General features: G+C 45.7%; 1 protein-coding gene across 11 annotated transcripts in view; it reads right to left on the bottom strand.

Annotated features, from left to right (window-relative positions):
• Positions 1–20,371, bottom strand: part of MYLK (myosin light chain kinase) — a 247,068-nt gene that overhangs the window by 159,579 nt on the left and 67,118 nt on the right. For 8 of the 11 annotated variants that reach the window (XM_072964016.1, XM_072964017.1, XM_072964021.1 and 5 more), the window contains one exon: positions 10,288–10,455. In XM_072964016.1, coding sequence (XP_072820117.1) covers positions 10,288–10,455 — 168 coding nt within the window. Of the gene's footprint in view, positions 1–10,287; positions 10,456–15,225; positions 15,244–15,520; positions 15,756–20,371 lie in introns of those variants that run through there. The other 3 variants (XM_072964019.1, XM_072964018.1, XM_072964023.1) reach the window with 3 other exon arrangements.

The raw sequence follows: 20,371 nt of genomic DNA, 5'->3' as shown, positions 1-20,371 counted from the left end.
GAATGATGATTTTGTACTCCTGAAACTAATATAATGTTATATCAATTACATTCAATTAAAAAATAAGACAAGATCAGAACAAAATATAAAGAAAACTCCAACACCAAGATGTTGGAACTGAATAAAATAATAAAATGTTAGAGATGAGAACAAATGTCAAGATTATTTGGGCCAACTTCCAACCTGATTTGTGGATCCCATACAGTCCTCAGAAGCTGACACAGCCCTCCTTAAACACTTCTGGTTCTGAACAATTAATGCACACAGGACCTGGTTCACAGTAAAGTGTTCAATAAACAGTTAAATGAATCAAATACAAACACTCAAACTCTACCTTATATAAAAGTAGAATATTATTTTAATGATGCAAGAGATTAAAATTTGGAAAATTCACAGACTGAACAAATAATCTCTCTTTACTGGGCACCTAGCAGGAGCTGGGACTGAGGTGTGTTTTTAAAAAAAATTAGACATGTGAAGTTGGGAATACACACTACAATAAATAAATCATAGAACTTCAGATCACAAAGGGCCTTAAGGGTCATCTAAATTATGATTTTATAGAAGGAATCTGAGACTCAGGGAGATACAGTGATTTGTCAAAAGTTTTGAGGCAACTTCATAGGAACAAGAACCCCAGGACAGTATTCTTTCCACAACATGTTATGTTAATCATCCAACTAAATTCTAGAGAGCAGAATATAACCTTCCTAGAATATGGCAATGGAAAAGAATACAATGGACTGGAAGAGCTGGAAAAGGCTTCAGAGAGGAAGAAAAATTAATTTTCCACTACAAAAATTGATAATCCATTAGTTGCAAGATTGCTGACAAGGGAGATCACATTTTATTTTTCTCTGTAGTGCCAGAATCCAGAGCACAGAGGAATATCAAATTTTCCTGTGTTGGCCAACTTTTAAGAAAGTTGCATCTTAATGATTAACTTCATTTAAAGTTGGAGGGAAAAAAGATGACAAATAAACTTAAATATAAAACAGAAACAGACTCACAGACATAGAATACAAACTCGTGTTTGCCACAGGGGAGGTGGGTGGGAAGGGACAGACCTGGAGTTCAAGATTGGTAGATACTGACAGGTATATATAGAATAGATAAACAAGATTATAATGTATAGCACAGGGAAATATGTACAAGACCTTGTGGTAGCTCATGGTGAAAAAGAATATGAAAATGAATATGTGTATATTCATGTATGACTGAAATGTTGTGCTGTACACCAGAGATTGACACAGCATTGGAAACCGACTGTAACTTGATAAAAATAAATTAATTAATTAAAAAAATAAAGTTGGAGGAAAGTTGCATATTATGAGGACTGTGAACATCTCAGGTTCTGTAGAAACTAAAGCTATGTGAAAAAATAAACCAGACCTTCCTGAGAACTTGGGTGCCCATGGAGACCCCCACTGACGAATGTCAAACCTGGTGCTTCATACTGTGTTCCTTAGGTCTCCATGAGCAAACAGAGAGAGTAAGAAAAGCCTCATCTGGTGTCTCCATCTCTCATTGCTCATTTTGCCACATAATTTTGTTCCCATTTCAAGGCAGACAGTCAAGTAATTGGAAATATGTTAAAACAATAGGCGCCTAAAGGCTGATTACTAGAAGAGACAGATATATCTAGACAGCACCTGACTTCTCTTCCCTGATTGGTAAACTATTGCCACAAAATTAAAAAACACACATACTTAAAGAACAAAAAATAACTCTATTTGCATGGTTCCAAATCCTCCCCTTATTTTAGGCAGTGAACACGTAGATGCTTTTATGCGGCAGCGATCAGACTGTGCAATGTCCTCGCTCTACTTCTCTATCCACTTGGTGTTATTCACACACATTTCCATTTGTGGGTGTAGCTCCCCAAATGATGTGTTTGTTTAATTATCTCCTTTGGAGCACAAACTAGCTCCTTTTCTGTCACTTTAAATAGTGTTCTGAACATTTTTGTACCAACTACTTTTTTCTTTCTACTTTAAGTCAGGGTGTCAAAAGCAAAATTCTTGGCAAAGCACATCAGTGGTTTTATTGCGCCTGTAACATTCTGCCAGTCTGAGCCCTGGAAACGCTGAACCAGCACTCCCAGCAATGTTCCCTGTTGCACCTGTTTCCTCATAGCCTCAACAGTGGGCTCTTGGCATCTTTTATGTTGCCAGTTTTTCAGGTACATAAATACTTTAAAGGTATTTTAATTTCCATTTGTCTAGTTGCTGGCAGAGTTGTGTAATGTATACTGATGCAGTGCCATATATTTTTCCACACCTAGACTGTCTACATTCCTTTCAGTGTAAACTGTGTGTTTATCTTTGACCTTTTATCAAATAGAATCTAGACATTGAACCCAGAAAGATATGCCAAGTCTTTTTACAGGCAATTTTATTGTGCTTTTTAGAAATTACAGGAGTCATTCTCACCTACTGTTAAAAAACTCAAGCAACAAGAATGTACATAAAGTACAAGGTGAAAGTTGAGGGTATAAAATGATGAAATGTTTCTTTCCCTCTCACTCTTTCCCCTCCCTGCCATAGTATCACTTTCCAGATATGATCATTGAAATCATCTTCTTATTCTTATTATTAAACTCAGTAATTCTTTTTTGTTTGTTTTTTTTGGGGGGGGATGAGGTAATTTGTTTGTTTAATGGAGGTAATGGGGATTGAACCCAGGACCTCATGCATGCCAGGCATGCACTCAACTACTGAGCTATATACTCTCCCCAACAACTCTGTCATTCGAGGTTATACACTCTGTGTCTATTTCTTTAAGAATTTAGAAATCACTTAGTGACTTCCCACTATGAATGATGAGAAATTTCACTGAGTTAGACACTGCGTCCCTCTCACCAGTCCTTCTTTGATTTTTAGATCTTCTATTGGACATTAACGACAAGATCACAAACTCAAATGCCTACAGAGTCTGGGTAGGATACACAAGTATAGAAAGCAGGTGGGGACAAGAAACATCACGAGGCTCTTCCTACCCATCGATCACTTTCCCACTATTAACATGAAAGTGGCCGGGGGAAAGCACAGTTAAAACTGGCAACAGACGCTTGCCCATGCACTGGGAGATGACTGGGAATGGGGGAGAATTACAGCAGCCTGGCAAAGACACGCTTAGATGAAGGGGGTAGCACCCACCGACCAGGTTTTGCCACGTGGAAGTATTGCTGGATCTTATTTTTTGAGAAAAGTCATTCAGAAATGAATTGTATGTGTAAGTTTTCCATTTTTAAATCTTAGCTCAAAGTTTTTGAGAATACTGCTGACCAAACATAAAAGGTCTGTGTGCCAGATATGGCCAATGGGCTGACCATTTTTGACCTCTGTCATTATGGTTTTAAGTCATATATACTCAAGCCTCTGTTATTTGATCCGTCTGTTTTAGATGGTACCGCCTCCCTTCCCAGCGTGTAAGATGAGGACATCAGTACCCTTAAAGTTTTCTCATCCTCCTTCCCCTCCTCTCCCTTACCGTTCACCATTCCTCTACTTTTGGCTTACGGAGTTTATTTTCTATTCTGTAACTATAACTGACACTTTTGAGCTTTATCTATGGATTGATATTTTTTAAAAAAGAACAGGTTACAAATCAGTCCATGGGTCCATTTGTATATATAAAAATATATGCAGAGATAGGTTTATATTTGCACAGAATATTTCTGGAAGGGTACCTAAATTGTTCACCGTAGCAACCTCTGGATGGTGGAAGTGAGGGTCAAGGCAAGGAACTTGTTCACTTTGCTGGACTTTCTGTCTTAAAAATAGTTTAACATTTAAATCATTTTTTTCTTTATAATAAAGTTAAAGGCACAGAGATGATTAATGAATAATACATTTGTAAAAGGCCAAAGTGGTCAACTCTTTCCTGTGGTTATGACTCATAAATGATTTTATGTGATTGTTGGGAATCTTCCACATCCTATTACCATGGCTCTTCTGTCCTCTAATAAAGTGCTTTAAGGAGAAAACATACGTAAGGAAAGTAGCCTGAAGGAGGTAGCATTTAAATTGGACTTTGATGCTGATAAAAGAGAGTGGGAGAAGGAAGGACATCCTTGATAAAGGTATGGCCTGAGAAAAAGAAGGGAGCAGGGAGGCCAGGATGTGGGTGGGAAACAGTGCAAGGAATAGGATGGAGAAAGGGGAGGAAAGACCCTATAAGAAGCCCGGGACCAAATCCCTACGGGTTTGACTGGCAAGAGGTCTGGAGTTGGACCCTATCACCTTGGTTCTCCGAGAACCAAACATTTATTGAGCACCCCTCACGTGGCAGGCACTGTGCTCCTCCTGGGGCACAGAAATGCATAAGAAACAGTCAGCGAGTTTAAGGAACCAGGTGAGACCCGTAAAAGGAATGACATCCCAAAGTGCAAGGAATACAAGATTTGGACCGCAAAGTACTACCTCCTTCACTTACTGACATAACCTTGGCAAGTTTTATAATTACTCTGAGCCACTAGGTTCTTCCTCTATAAAAAATAGGGATAAAGCTACTTTACCACGAGGACAAAATAACTAAGATCACAAGTCTGGTGTCAAGAGGGCACAGATAAACGCTAGCTCCCTTCCTTCACGCTCTGCCCTCATTCCTAACCCCAAATTGATAGGGAAGGTAAAATACTTTCTTTGTTTACCCTTTTTCCACAAAGGTGACCCCAGAACAAAGTACCTGTGCTGCAGATGTGTGGGCTGGGCGAGCAAGGCTGGGGCAGGATGTGTTAGAGGAAGGAAGGGAGGAGCAGGGGTCAGGGCTGGGGAGCTAGGGGCTGACCCAAGGGTGGAGGATATAAAGCAGCGGGTGGCACAGTCAGACCTGCAGTGTAGGAAAGACAGGAGTCAGGAAGCAAGAAACCAGTTTCCCAATTCACTACACACCTCATCTTAATCTCCACTAAATTCCTATAGTACAAACTGTTAATAGAACTATTTCAAGCATCTAATTATCCTGTCATATCCTACTGTTTTATATGCACATTTTTCTCAAGAACCACACTGTTAAGACTTCTGAGGACAGAGTGCAGACCAGATACTTTCTTCAAATTTCTCTAAGTGGTTGAGCACTTCTGAGTTAGAAGTGAGCTGGGAAGAGGTGCGTGGGGAAAGGATATCACTGGTAGTGAAAGTGGAAGGAAACTGAGGAGTTAGTCCTGCTTTCCTGCGTCAAACCTTCTCTCTTCCCTTCCTCCAACCTCGACAACTTAAACGTAAACATGCCTCAATGAGGCCAGGCTAGCCCTTTCCTGGGAAGCCCCCTTCAGTAAACACTGAGCCCCTGGCTCTGGGCAGAAACCTCACCTGGGCTGTACTTCAAGAGGCACTAAAGTATCAGCTCATTGGATTCACCACACAGCCAGGGCCCATCACCATGTTTGCTTTTTCTGATAAGAATGAATTCCAGGGCAGAAGGGAAGAATTTCCAGTAATTTCAGTATTTTTCCTACCCCCTGGCCCCTCTCGTACTTGACTCTGTGCTGGGGGAAGCAGCCCAGCAGCCCTTCAGCAGCTCGCACGGGCACCAGGGCAGCTGGCAGCGCTTCAGACGGCCCTGAGCTCTCTGTGCACGGAGGCCCCAGCGCGCTGGGCGCAGCAGTGCTCCCGGGCGGTGGCACAGTCCACTGTGCTGCTGTTCTCATCTGAGTTGCATCCTGCATCATAGGGGTCCTCCTAAGCACAGGGGCAGACAGCAGACCCCCACATCTGAATTTCATCTACCTTCTTGTCCCCCCAAGCAAACAGATACCCCTTGACCATACCACTCAGGCCTAGAAGTATCTTCTCACCGGAAGAGGTCCACAAAGGCCTTAGAAGTAGCCTTTGGTAGAGAATGCCAAGGTCCTGGGTGCCCAGAACATGGAGAACAGCGTGACTCCAGGGGGCACATCCCTTGGGCAGACAGATCCCTTACTCTGAGGTGAGGGTGCAGCCAAAGGAACAGGGGTTTCTGGAATGTGGGCTCGGGTTGCCTGGGTCTAAAGTTGGTACTGATGGGATAGAGATCCAAAGTTATATGAGATCCGGAAAATACAATCTCCTCAAACTGGCAGAGCAAATTAAGAAAGGGCAGGGGTAGATAGTTTCGGCCTAATCATCAGACCCTGATTAAATAGTAGTTTCTATAGTGATATTAAATTACTACTTAACCTCACATGATTGACTTCCTCTCATAGACCCTAGACCCTGTTGGGTCAAGCTAGATGCACACAGCCAGGGAGGAACAAATTCTTCCAGAATGTTTTAACCACGAGGCCACATTCAACTCAAGCACTCCCCTCACTGTTGGTAGAAAGGTCTGAAAGGAATTTTTTTCTTCTCTGTGCTACGTCTTCTCCCCTGTGTATTCCATCATGTAAAGAGACAGTATCTCCACATGCATCTCATTAGGTATTAATCAGTTAGGAACAGTTTTTGCAAAATTTCCTTTGTGATAATCACAGCCAAAGATCCTATCTGGAAATAGGCTAAGCCGTAGGAGTTTTGTCTCTTAGCTGCTGGTCTTTATGCTGCCTCCACTGCTGCACCCCCCAACGACGTCCACCCCAACCAATCCTTTGTACTCTGGCTTGTTGTCTCATGGTTTTAATATGACTGCCTGAGCACCAAGTATCAAAAATGCTTTCAAGGCAGGAGGCAGGAGAGAGGTGGAATATGAGAGCGTCAGTGATTTTTTAAATTTTGTTTTGTTTTAATCAGAAAAGCTAGAACTTTCCCAGAAATTCCCTAGCTGACTTCAGCCAAATGTGTTACTGAGCCAGTCTTAGCTGCAAAGGAAGCCTCTGAGGTGGCCTCTAGAGTGGAAGAGGGAAGGGCAAAGGGGATTGGTCATGGGTTACATGTCGGTTCAAAGTATCTGCCACAAAGTGGAAAGACCCTAATAGATATGAGGCATAGATGGTGTGGGATGAACATCTCACAGTTTGGAGCTTCTCAGAAAAAGAAAAGAACCACAGGGGCACCTGTGGTCCTGCCTTAAGGTCACTAAGTCTTTTTGATAGAAAGAGGGGCTTTATTGGAGGGAGGTGGGGAGGGTTCATTAAGTCCTTGGCCTAAAAATAGGCATAAAGAGGAAGAGGGGCAGGGCAGGAAGCAGTTTTTACCTCTTTTCAGGAATAAAACCAGAAAGTGCAAGGTTGAACTAACTTCTAATTACCAGCTTCAGAAGGCAGTAGGAAACGAACTTTTAAAATCTTCTCACATCTGTGGGGTCCACTGTGTTCCTACAGTGATGGGAGGGTCCCTCTGCCCCCTGCAGAAGAAGCTGGCACAACCTAGTAACCTCCACACCCAGGCTTTAGAGCTCAAGCTGGTGGAGGCAATGCTTTAGAAGGGAGAGTGGGGAGAGGAAAGCTGACAGAGGTCCTGAGGACTGCTGCAAGGAAGAGAAGGGTTCCAGCAGCTACAGTGGCCACCAGCCTGGGCCTAAGAAGTAGCTTGAAGGCTTATTTTAAAAGTCATTCAGTTGTAAGAGATTCTGCAAGAGCTCAGTTACTGGAGAGCTGAGGTCCCGGGGGTCACTGTGAAACTGACACCAGGACTGGCTGGTGCAGAGAAAGCCTCTAGAACAGGATGCGTCCCAGGGCCTGGAGAGAGGGGTCAGCTGCAGGCAGGGTAAATGGCCACAGGAGAGAAGGTTTAAACACACTAGAGGCAGAGAACCCCTGGTTGTGATCAGGGGGTGGCCCCATTTGGCACTGGGTCTTTTATAATTAAAAACTCCTACTCCAAGCTCTTGTCACTTAGGCCACCATCACCTTAACCTTTCCCTTCTCTGAAGGCGCCAGGTCAGTATCCAATCAACCACCTCCTCATCCCGGAGTCATCTGACATGGCCCTTCCCTGATGCAAAGCCTTCCTTTGTGTTCTTTGCCACAGTGATAATATGCACTCTCAGCATGCTAGTTTACAGAGCACTCTCTAGGTCAGCCCCTCCTCTGAGTTTCTCTCTGCAAATTCTCAGATGTAGTCAGATACTCCATCCAATGTCTCCCTGGAATCATCTTCCTTCTGTGCCCACCATACACCAGCATGCCATCAAGGTGTTGTTCTGGGTTAACTCCAGGAAGTTGGGACGTGGTAACGGAGCTCTGCAGGCTGACTTTTAAGGAATACATTCATTCTGACCTATGGTCCACATGTAATATACGAAGTGAACTATTTCCTCAATATAGGCAAAATAAAATGTTCACATAGAGAATGCTACACTCCACGAACACTGCAATCAACATAGTGAATGCATGAAATGCCGCTGACTTGCTTAAGACTTGTTTATGTATCTAACCATCACCTCATTTTTAAAAATTTTGTTATTATTAAACTTTTTGACTTTATGAAGTGCTTTTACCATTTTCTTCTTCAGCTCATTTTCTTTTCACATCCCTGCAGGCCAGAAAATACAGAAACAACTAGTTGTTTCTTCTCAGATAAGGAAATCGAGGTCCAGAGAAGGTCTGACCTGCCAACCAGAGGATGACTAACAGAGAACTCCAGTGTGTGGACTCCTGCAACAGAGCTCATTCTAAGAAGGTTCCAAGTCAAATAACCAGAAAGCTCAGCTCCTGCATGGCTTCCACAGTCAGCAAAGGAAGCGGAGACATCTTCATCTATAAAAGTTAAGTCATCTCTTCCTCTCCACATCTGTCTGGATTTGAGGAAGGAGTCCGTCCCTGAGAAGCAGTAGGGCGGGAGGGTGGGTATGGAGAGAGGACGGGTTTTGCTAAGCCATTCTTTAAAAGTTCACTTTCCATTTCTAAGTGTAAATCCAGTGTCTTATAACACATTCACAAAGTGGTGCAACCACCACTACTATCTAAGTTCAGAACACTGTCACCATCCCCAAAAGAAACCCACAAGCAGTCACTCCCTACTCCTCCTCCCTAGGCTCCTGGCAACCTCTCATCTACTGTCGCTGCAGGTTTGGGGATTCTGGACATTTCAGATTGTGGAATAATTCAGTATGTAACCTTTTTTGTCTGACTTCTTTCACTTCACATGTTTTCAGCGCTCATTTATGTTGTAGCATGTGTCAGTACTTCACTCCCATTTCTAAATCCCCAGGGATTCTTCCTGTTGCCTCTTTCCTGACAGCTGTGGGGATGTGGGGATGGGGGAACCACAGTCAGGGCAACAGGAAAGAGCCCCCAGCCTGGGAGTGCCCAGAGAGCAGAAACAGACCCTGCAGCAGCAGCAACAACATGCCCCAACAATCTTCTTCAGGTAAAAGACACAACAAGGAACGTCATACCCACCACCAAACAGCAGGCTAGATGGACCTGTGCAGAGGACATAATGCACTGCAGCCCCTGAATACTCTCCAGATGACCACACAGCCAGCCCTGCCGCTCAAACAAAGGCAGGCCCAGTGTCATCCAGGAAGAGTGATGTACTTGACCCCTTCTTGCCACAAGATTTCAGGGGCCTGCTCTTAACTTGTAGATTCATAGTGCCACCTGTGAGTTCCTCATCACCTCAGCTGTCTTTTGTTCAGATCAAAGCCTTCTAGCTTCTAAAGCATTTCCTGGGGTAGACTGCCCGTGTTTAATCCAGGACGAATATTACTTGCAAACCCCCTGTCTTCCACGTGCATCTCCATGTCAAGATGATGATTCCACTTCCTAGTGGCCTGAGCCAGCAGCTTATTAAAAGTTTCTCCAATTGGGCATAACCTCAGTGTTCTTACAGCTAACCTTCCCATCTTCTTCTTCTCCTCTCTAGCACAAGGTGGGCAAGAAATTATCATTGCCCATTTGCAGAAGAAGAAATGGAGGACCAATAAGAGCAAGAGACCAACACCCATTAGCAAAAGGTGACAGAACTGAAATAAGGGGTCCTATCTGCCACCCCACTGCTCTGGGTGTATCAAGTGCATACACGAGAAGCTTAGTTAACTAAACACTCCCTCCAGGTAGGAAGTAAGAGAAAAATAAGAGTTAGCTCTCAATAGTCCAGATGTGTGCGCACATATTTAAACCCCAGCTGTGTGCTTCCGGCCACCACCCCATGTCTTCTCCTCCTATAATCAGGTGCACGTACCCAGGACAAGACCTGTGTTAATAGCAAAACATCTCATTATGTTCCCCACCCAGCACACCCGAGTTCTCCACCATAGCCCGAAGTCAACCATAAACAAAAGAAATACAGTAAATTGGTATCTATTTACTTTATATGTGGGTCCAAAAGAAAAGCAGGCTTTCTGCCAAGTCAGCCTGCAGAGGAAAAGTCTGGAGTAGACGCAGCGACCCCCCCACTAGCCTCCCCCAGCACCCCTTCTTACCCTCCCTTCAAACTTGGCAGTGGCTCCTTCCTTGATGCAGAGGTTCCGAGGGGGCAAAATGAAAGCCGGGGCCTCGGCCAGGGGCATGGAGCTGACTCCCGAGTGATCCACGGTGAGGGAAGTTTTGGAAACGTGTGTCGAGGCAGCCAGCTTCACATCCCCCATGTTCTGCAAACAGGAAGGAAGACCAGGTCAGATGAGACAGAGTGCAGTCTGTCCTCCCTGCAGGTGGCTGGTGTGCCCCGTGTGCTGGTTGGGGCCGCAGTGTCGTGGGTTTTACTGGCCGCCCCATCAGGTCACGGTCCACCAGGAGCTCCTCCCTGGAAATGGGAGGCTCTCTGTCCCCCACACGCAGAGCTACAGGAGTGAGGCCCAGTCCAGCCCAGATACCAGCACCCAGGGTCATGTCCTGGCCTCCCCAAAACCCCATGGAGAACTTCCAGGAAAGGGGCAGCTGAGGCAAGAACAGAGAAACCAGATGTTTCTCAGAGTTTTTACAGTGGGTGTCTAAAGTCAGCACTTAGTTGTCATTCAACCTTCAGAATTAAGATCTACATTAGGTGCTTATGGCAGAAAGTACAAGCTGCTTTTGCCTGAACTGTGAGCTCACAGGCTAAAGAAAAATGGCAACCATACTCAAGGAAGGAATTAGTTTGGGGTTAATAGGGCAAGGATCCTGGGGAAGGGCGGAGGAGAGGGTGGGGCTGAAAGAGGGAAGGGAGCAAAGCCTGGGAGGACATCCCACATCCGGGGACTAGGCTGTGAGAAAGCCTCAAAGGTCACAGAATGTCAGAGAAGGCGGCATTTTAAGATTATCCAGGCTAACTCCTCTATTTATAATTGTGACCCAGAGGAGGTAAGTCACTTGCCCAAAGAGACAAAGCAAAATGATGGCATCACTGGCAAGAAAACCTCAAGCTCCTGACTCCTGGTCCAAGGCCTGGTTGGGACTAGACAAGATGTTGACGGGGGCTGGCAGGTGATTGGAACAAAGGAACTTCCTTAAGATTGATTCCAGCAATGGAATTACAGGTACTGAGTTCCTGGTTGCAAACTAGAGAAATTGACTCTGGCGCTTCTAAATGGAGGAGGGATCTGTTGGAAAGATGAGGAGGAGGGAAGCTCTCAAACTCCACAGGAAAGGCTGGAGAACCAGGCTGGGGAAGCAGGCAGTAGCCGAAAGAGGCCGGGTTGTCAGACCCCAGCCAAGGTCACCGGACACCAGTTGCCACCCCTTGGAGTACATCCCGAGTATCCCTGCTCCAGATTCCAAGTCCAGGTGGGAGCCTCACCAGGCTGGGATGTGGGTCCAGGTTGGGGACCACGTCTTACTCACCATGGAATCCATGGTGCCTGGCCTATCACAGGTCTGTGACAAACATCCGCTAAACTGAAGAGGAACAGTATTTCTAGTTTTTATTGTTCTGTGCACTTTCTAGGGATCTTTGGTCACAAGCTTAAGCCCCATGCTGAGTGGGGTCAGCTGACAGAAATGAACAGTGGTGTCTGGGCATGTAATTAGTTTGTTTAAACTTAATAACATCTAACAAAAATAAAAGGGAGATCTATTTTGAAGTACAAGTTAAAGTAACAAAGACCGAGTTTTGTTTGTCACAGGGCTCAGCCCCTGCTTGACAAACCCAGCTTCTCTTTCACTGATGATGTATTAGCTTTGCAAACAAAATCCTTTCCAAATGATAAGACTCACAGGTTCACTGCAAAGTCACAATAAAAGCAAAATTTAGGTAGCACTGACTACAAACCAGGATCTGTTCTAAGCACTTTATAAATAATAGCCCATTTGCTCCTTACAACAACGCTAAGTGACAGATAATCTCATCATCTCATTTATGGATTAGAAACCGAGGTTCAGTGAGATTAAGAAATTGGCCCAAGGTCATTATTTAGTAGGGGGCAGAACTAGCATTTGGTCCCAGGGGTCAGGCAGCAAAGCTCCCATTCTTAACCACTAAGCTCTCTTGTCTCCTGTTAGCAGTCAGAGTTGGCTGGTGGGAAGGGGGTCTGAGGCTGAGGTAATAAGGGAGAAAGTTGAGAGCTGCTACCACATATATACAGAACTGAGGTTTTCTGTATGTCAAAGCATACTGTTGACAACATTAAAAGGCAGCTGATGATCTGGGATAAAACGTTTGCCACAAGAATGAAGGACCAGGATGCTTTATATGTAGGAAAACAGCCGGACAGATAAATGGGCACTTGGACGGTTCACAGAACATAGACAAATGACCACAACACAAATGGATATGCCCAGCCTCCATTAGATAGAATCCAGGAGTGCAAACTAAGAATAAGTTATTATTTTTTAAAAATTACCAAACTTACATTCAAAAAGAAAGATAACATAGAGTACCAGTGAGACTGTGGGCACACTCACACCCTTCTGAGGAGTATAAACTGGTGCAATCTTTCTGGAGAGCAATTTGGCAAAAAGATCCTGAAAAAAAAACTCCAGCTCTTTCCCTAGTATCCTACATTTAGAGATGTATTATTGGGAAAGAATCAGAGATGCAGCCCCTAATTTATATATAAGAATGCTAATCACATTATTTATAGGAAAATAAATAGAAAAATAATCCAGTTAAATAGAAATAGAAAAAAAAAACAGTTAAATATCCAACGGTGAGAACTGGTTAAATACAGTAGAATATCAGGCAGTTATATGTGTACGTTTACAAGGAAAATAATAATAGGAATTTAATAATATGGAAATTTTAAACTAAAAATAAGTTTTATTATGAAAAATTTCAAACAGAAAAGTAGAAAGAATGAGAATTTTGCTGTATTTACAACATTGTGCTTGCATATGTGTTTGCAGAACCATTTCAAAGTAATCATATCATTTAATGGTAAGACTCAGGATACAGTCATTCACTCAATTGAGATATTTTTATTGAGCATCTACCATGTGCCAAGCTAGGTGCTAGGGTTACAGTACTGAACAATTACGTGTGTGTGGTGAGTGTTATAACAGGGGAGTAGGGAAGAAATCAGGCTCTTATATCCTGCAGAGCCACCTAGGACCACAGCCCAGAGGGGACACTGCTCCCTCCAGCCTCTTCCACTGCCACTGAAGTTTGGGGAAGGATGCACTCTGTGCTGCCAGCTCCAGGGGTAGGGGAGTGAGGGCAGTATCACAGGGGTCGGATCCAGTCACAAACCCAGGGCACTGCTACATTCCAGCCATGGTCCGGGCAATGTACTTCAACACTCCTGGCCTCGATTTCCTTTCCTGTAAATTGGGAATGATAATATCAACCTCACAAGGTTGAGGGGAGGATTCGAATGAGAGTGTCTATAAAATACTTAGCACACAGCATAAAAGGCCCTCAATAATGGCATTATCCAGCTCTTAAAGGGAAAGCAGGTTCCCCAGCCAGCAGGACAGATCTTTTTCACCAAGGACAGAAAGCCCAGGCCAGCCTGCTTATCCTCAGGGCAACGGTATCTGAGTGGGATTAACAGCAGTGGGAAGCAGATGGTAGACAGTGAGAAGGTGGGTAGGAGGGCCCGGGCCCCCTGGCAGCCTCCACAACACTGTCCTGTCTGTCCCAGCGTTGAGTGGGCAGGGTGCATGCACCCGACAGAGTGCTGGGCCCTAATCTCACTCAACCCCCTGGTCCTGCAAGGCAGTTCTGATTACACTCCGTTAACAAATGGGACCCCGAGGCTCAGAAAGTCAACTACACTTGTGTAAAGTCACAAAGCTAAGAAGCGGAAACCAACTTATCGCAGCTGTACACTGTGGGCTCCCGGGAGGGGCCCCAGACCCAGATGAGGGGTTTCCTGCTATCCCCAGTAATGGGAGATGCAATAGGCAGAAGCCTGAGAGTTGAACAAAGGAAGGGGCTGGGGAATGTAATACCAGCTTCAGCTTTCAGTTCTGGCTTTGGAAGACGCAAGGCCTTTCCACCTCTGCTTTCAGGGGACCCGGAACCTAGGAGTGGTGACACAGGCTCAGAATCCTCTCTACAAATTCTCTTGACCCAAGACCTCTGAGGTCTCCCGAAGGCTCTGGATGCTATCATCAAAAGGAACATGCTTGGCTTCAAACACATAAGACCGATGTCATCCATCCTTGGGCAGGTGGGAATATCTGGCGGGCTTCAGGTTAGAAACAGAACAGACAAGTCAATACAGCAAGGAGACACCCCATGCTATGCGAGGCATAGAGGTGAGTGGATAGGGCAGCTATTAACTACCATGTAGGCAGAACCAGAGCCCAGCCCCAGGCTGGCCAGGCACACCAAACAGCTCTGCTGGCCTGTCGCCCCGCCCACTGTCCTCAGCTACACAAACAGATTCCATTCGCACTACCAATTAATGGTTACTGACGTATTTGGAATGCGCTATCAAAATAATAATAACAATAATAATAAATAAAACCATCTTTATTCCCCTCTAATCCCTCATCCAGCTTGATGACCACATTCCGACTGAAAATACCAGTGGGGCTGGCTGGCTTCTGCAATTATTTCTTTCTCCGCAAAGCAGTGCTCCGTGGCTGCAATCAAATACTAGCTAGGGGAGTTCATTCAGTACCAGTTAAATGTAGATCAAAGGGGAGAGGAGTAAGAAGAGAACAAAAGGAGGAGGGGATCAAGAAGAGCAGCGGTCTGGGAGCTGCAAGCAGCACCCTCCCCCCAACCCCCAAAGACACACAATGCTCAGCCAAAGCTCCCCTCCAAATAAGCTTTTCACAAGTAGCAGAACTTAAGAATCATTCAAAGCAGCACTAAATTAATTTGACTTTAATTCGATCAAAAGCACTTTAAATTATCCCTTGAACCCAGAAAGGAACACTTTCAACTTTGGCCAAAAGAGGGGCAACTCTGAGGCAAAAAGACTCAGAGAAGAGCTTAAATTAGGACTCAAGTTATAAAGAAAACAGCTGTCCCCTTCCCTACCCAAAGCGCATACATTTTAAATGCTCGTTGTCCTTAAGCACCTGGTCCGGCAGCAAGGCATCCTGGAAATACCATCCCTTCCCTACAGGGGAGGGCTCCCAGCAGGCTCTGCACTGGAAGCCTGGCAGTCAGCCATGAGCCCACTGGGAGCCACTGGCACACAGCAGGCACAGCAACCACCCGAGGTGCAAAGGCAATGACAGTTCCCTCTCCCCACCTTAATCCTCTCTTCAGAGCACTCAAATCCTGACAAATTCCCTAATCACTCCTAATCCCGGAACGAGCTTCTCCTTGGCTGTGCGCCGTACCTGCTGACTTGCTGTGACCCAGGGGAGCAGGCAGTGGGGCAGGGCCACCCACCAGGGAACGGACACGCCTTACCGCGGCTTCTTCCCCAGGCAGCTCTCCCGGGAGTTGGGCTGCAAGGGCGGCTACTCTTTAGCACTGTCCTGCTGAGATGCCTGTCCAAAGTCTGCACGAAAAGGAAGACAGTGAAGGAGAGCCAGGGAGGCTGCAGAGCCCAGGGCCAGACTGGAAAAGTTAAGGGGCGTTTGTCTGACTGCTTGCAGATGTTGCAACTTGCCTTGCGCCGGGCAGCCAACTTCACCAGGTCAGAGAGATCTGTTGTTCTAATCCGCCCAGCTGGGGTGACCTTTGAAACCCCTGGCTGCCAGCTGCAGAGGCTCTCAATGGAGTCCCAGGGAAATCAGGGATGGAAGCTCACAGGTTTTTACTTGTTCAGGGCTGTGGGTTCCAATCTGAGTGTAGAGCAAAGGGGTGATGCTGTCAAGCAGCGAGCTGAGTCCCCCAACTCCACATCTGGCCTGGGACACCATCCACCCCTGGTACACGTGCCTGGGATTACCACCCTGGGATGAGACACTTGCTGAGACACTTGCTGCCTGAGACTCAGCTTCTTCCTCCTTGAGCTGAAGAAGCCCTGTCTAGAATCCCTGCAGTGGGAGCAGGCCCAGAGAGCAGATGGCTGGGGGACACCTGTGTTGCAACTGTCTTAGGAAATCTGGGCTGGGATTTGAACCAGGCTCTACAGACTGTGTGCACGTTGAAAACAGGACCTACCAGCGCCGCTCCTGACCCCTGGAGAGCTTCAAGTGAGGTCCTTGGTGCAAACCTCACTTTGTATCAAGGTGATGCCCAGTCCAGTTCCTCTCCTCCAGGGGAGAGAAGATATTTCCATAGTTCCAAAGGCATCTCTCATTTTAGGCAACTGACACCTTGGGACAGACTGCAGGCATCCAAATCAGGAATGACGTGGATTTAAGCTTTTCCACTGGCTCATGTCTGATTCTTGAGTAACTGGTATTCTAACACCAGCTGACCCTTTACCCTCTAGCTCAGCAGTTCTCAAACTTTTGGTCTCAGAGCCCCTTTATGTTCCTAAAATTATTGAGGATCCCCAAAAGCTTCTGTGTGAATTGTTGCTATCAATATTTACTATATTAGAAATTAAAACTAAGAAACAGTAATTCACTTGAAAAATCAATAATAAGCCTATTATATTTAACATAAATAACATTTTTAAAAGAAAAACATATTTTATAAAACAAAAAGTTTAGTAAGAAGAATTGTTTATTTTTGCAAATTAATGTCTGGCTTAATAGAAGACATGAAGGTTTTCATATCTGTTTCTGCATCCAGTTGCTTGTGACATCACAGTATTTGTAGCTTCTGGAAAACTCCACTTGAGAAAAAAGGAGAGTGGAAAAGGCAGATGACATCTTATTTCAAAAATTATTTGAACATCCTGGGCCCATGAGAGAGTCTCAGGGTCCCCAGGGCCCACTTTGAGAACCGTTGCTCTAGCCTACACCTCTACTCCCCTGTCACCATCTGCTCTCACTTCTGTTCTCCTTAAACACACGAGTGCAAAAAGTGGTTTTATAGGAGTAGTGGTGTGCAGCTTTGGGAGGTGGGTGGGGAAGAGGTGAATCAATACCTAATTTGATTCCATATTTTCTTCTGAGGAGAATGGTTGAACAAATATAGACCAGAGAGGTCTGAAGACTAAGACAGACACTGATGAAGACCCTTAAGTCAATTAAATCCTTGGTCAAGACTGAATATGCACCCAGATACTGGAAGACATTGTATATGGTAGACACTAAAATATTTTATGGATAATAAAGGAAGAAATGAATTCAAAAATACAATGCTGTTCACCCCTGAGGAACAGAAGTGAATCCCGATCTAACTCTCCTAAATGGAGGTCTCTGCGAGGTAACGGGGCTGGGAAGTCATTTTGCACAAGGACGGCGATTTGGACAAAATCATGGATGTTGTATCTATCGCACATATCACAGCTGGACACCATGCAGTTGTGTGGTTATTTGATTAACATCTGTCTCCCCCACTGGAACACAAGCTCTTCCACCAGGTCGTAGGTCTCCACCTGTGTATTTCTCTCACTACTGGATCCCTAATGCCTAGAATACAGAAGAGGATGCAGTACATTCTCAACAAATGCTTGGGGACTACTATGAATAAATTGAAATCTGGGCAAGAAAACATAAAAAAAATCACTTCCAAACAATGGCACCACTTCATTTTGTTGGAAAGGAGTGGAAGAACAGGTTAAAACGATTTTAAAAATGACCCCTCTGGGGCCTATAGACATTTGGTTCCAGACACATGGATACCAGTCCTGGCTCAAAACCTGGCATGGCAGGGAGGGAGGGTATAGCTCAGTGGTAGAGTGCGTGCTTAGCATGCATGAGGTCCTGGGTTCAATCCCTACTACCTCCATTAAAAAAAATAATAAACCTAACTAACTCCCCCCAAAATAAAAAAAGAAACTTTTAAGAAACAAAGCCTAGCATGGAACTCGTGCCTCCTTCCTGCTCTTTGCTTCTCAGGCTTCCTGTGTGTGCAGCAGGCACAATTACACCTGGCCGTGGTGCACTCTCTGGCACTCTGCTGACATCCCTGAGAGACTCGGGTCCAGGTTTCTGGGTTCTTAAGGGAAATCAGGCAAAGCCAGCCCACTCTGTCCCCCAGAGCTGAGTTCTTCCCTGAGCCCACAGGCAGCCTCTCCCTCCTCATGGCATCCTGGGCCTTTCCTCTCAGAAAACACATTAAAGGAGGGCTGCGCTTCTGCAGGCTGACAGCTGCCCACGTCAGCCAGGCCACATCAGCAGAGCAGCAGACCACGGGCGGGAGGAGCGTGTCTGCTCAGCAACTCTACCCTGAGTGCCCACCTCTTTGGCAGAAAGTTATGTTAAATTTTTCTTTAAAGGGGACACACACACATACACAGATCAAAATAAGAAACACCTGCAACCAAACACACAGTGTGAAGGAGTGAGGCCTGGTCTCCTGGAGCTGCTCTCTTCCTGTGGGGATTCTTGCTTAATTTGAGATTTAATGAGACCAGCTGAGAGACACTTGCTGCAATAAAAGTCACATGGCAAAAAAGAAATCGAAGCCAGAGCCAGAAACCCCGATTATAATTAAATTAGCAATATGCACATTCCTATCCCAGTCTAGCAACATCCTAAAGTTCACCCAGTTCATTATCGGTATCATCCCTGCAGAAGTAAGTTTGGGGTCACAAGAGTATTTATTCAGCCATCCCCTTCTCAAATACCTTGCCTCCCACCTCCATTCCGCTGAGCTGTACCAGTGTGAGGATCAGGCAGGAGCAGCCCACCTCAGTCCAAGGGAGCCCAGGAAATCCACTCGGGGAACAGGAACAGCACTTGAGACTTCCATCCACAGGATGCCCCTTAGCGGGGAGCAGACTGCTGTGCAGTCAAACATGCGTTCTTCACTGCTAAACTGTGTGGCCTGAGGCAAGGGATAACCTCTGAAAGTCTTAGTTTACCCATCTGTAAAATGGAGCTGGCAGGAATACTCCCCTACCTTTAGGGTCGCTATGAGGATCAGTAACATGTATCAAAAACAGCCCACCCTAGTTTCTGGCACAGAATAAGTGCTCGATCCATGGTGACTGCTATTGTTAATGTTGTCTTAAGATTACTCTCAGAAGCTCAGAGGACAGATGCAGCCTTGGCCAAGGAAGGGACCAGCTCAGGAGAAATAAGGAGGCAGCACCCAAGGGTAAAATAGCACAGAAGAGCCAGCCACTCTGGTGCTTGCTGTATCTGCACCCTAGCCAGCTGTGTGACCTTAAGAAAGTCACTTCCCATCTCTGTTTCTCTCTCTCTGACCTGAAGGGCCTCTCTGGACCTTCCTGCCCTAGCTCACCCGTGTCTCTAGGACTGCCGTCAGCTCTATAGGATACCTGGGCAGTTAGGAATGATTCCAGCAGGGGGAGCCAAGCCCAGAGCAGGACACCCAGAGAAGAGGAAAGAAGTCTCTTCTGCTCCAGGTTTACCACGCAGGGCTTCACAGGCCGGCGGCTGAATCAGGCAGGAGCACCTAGTCCTCAAGGTACACTTAGGAGACACCAGCACGGGCCATGAAGACTCTGAAGACTGGACCAGCACTAGGAATGGGCACATGTGTGGTTATTCCAGCTCTTCAGCCTCTGGCCAGCCCCCAGATCGAGCTTCTGATTCTGTGAGGTCTGTCCAGAGATGCGCTGGGACTGAAAGAGTGAGGGGAAACCCCAGGAAAAAAAGAAGAGAAAAAAAGAACCAATAATAGCCACTGTTGAATGAGCACTTACTATGTGTCAGGCAGTGAAGTAAGTACTTAAAGGGACTTCTCTTAGCAGAGTGGCAAATATTAACAGCAAAATTAATGGGGCAGGGTGCTGGGGAGTATCATTTGTTAATAAAGTAAATGGATATATTCCTTTTCTTTCTACTACTTTACTCTTCCTCCTCCAACTCAGCTAACATTAGTAATCTGAGTTATTTTGAAACAGGAGTCTAGGGCAGTGGGAGCAGGTAGATGGAGAGGTGGGTGGGGACGCTGGGGCAGCCCCTGGCAATATGAGCCTGCTATTGGGGTTGGAGTGTCAGAGGGTCGAAAGCAGAGGGAGAGGGAGTAAAGGGAAGGGCCACCACCTGTGCCATGACTCTGCCCAGCAACCTCCCTCCTGGTCTTTAGAGAAGCCTAGAAAAGCTTTGGAAAAGAAGGCCCAGGAAGGAAGGGAGCTCATGATTCTGTTGGTCACACCTGGAGGGGCCTTGAGCAGCTTCTTCAGCTCCAGACAGATGTGTCCCATCCCTTCT

Source organism: Vicugna pacos, chromosome 1, assembly GCF_048564905.1.
Source record: "Vicugna pacos chromosome 1, VicPac4, whole genome shotgun sequence".
Lineage (NCBI taxonomy): Eukaryota > Metazoa > Chordata > Mammalia > Artiodactyla > Camelidae > Vicugna > Vicugna pacos.
Note: the sequence above shows the minus strand (reverse complement) of the source record. Positions and strands in the feature narration are given on the sequence as shown.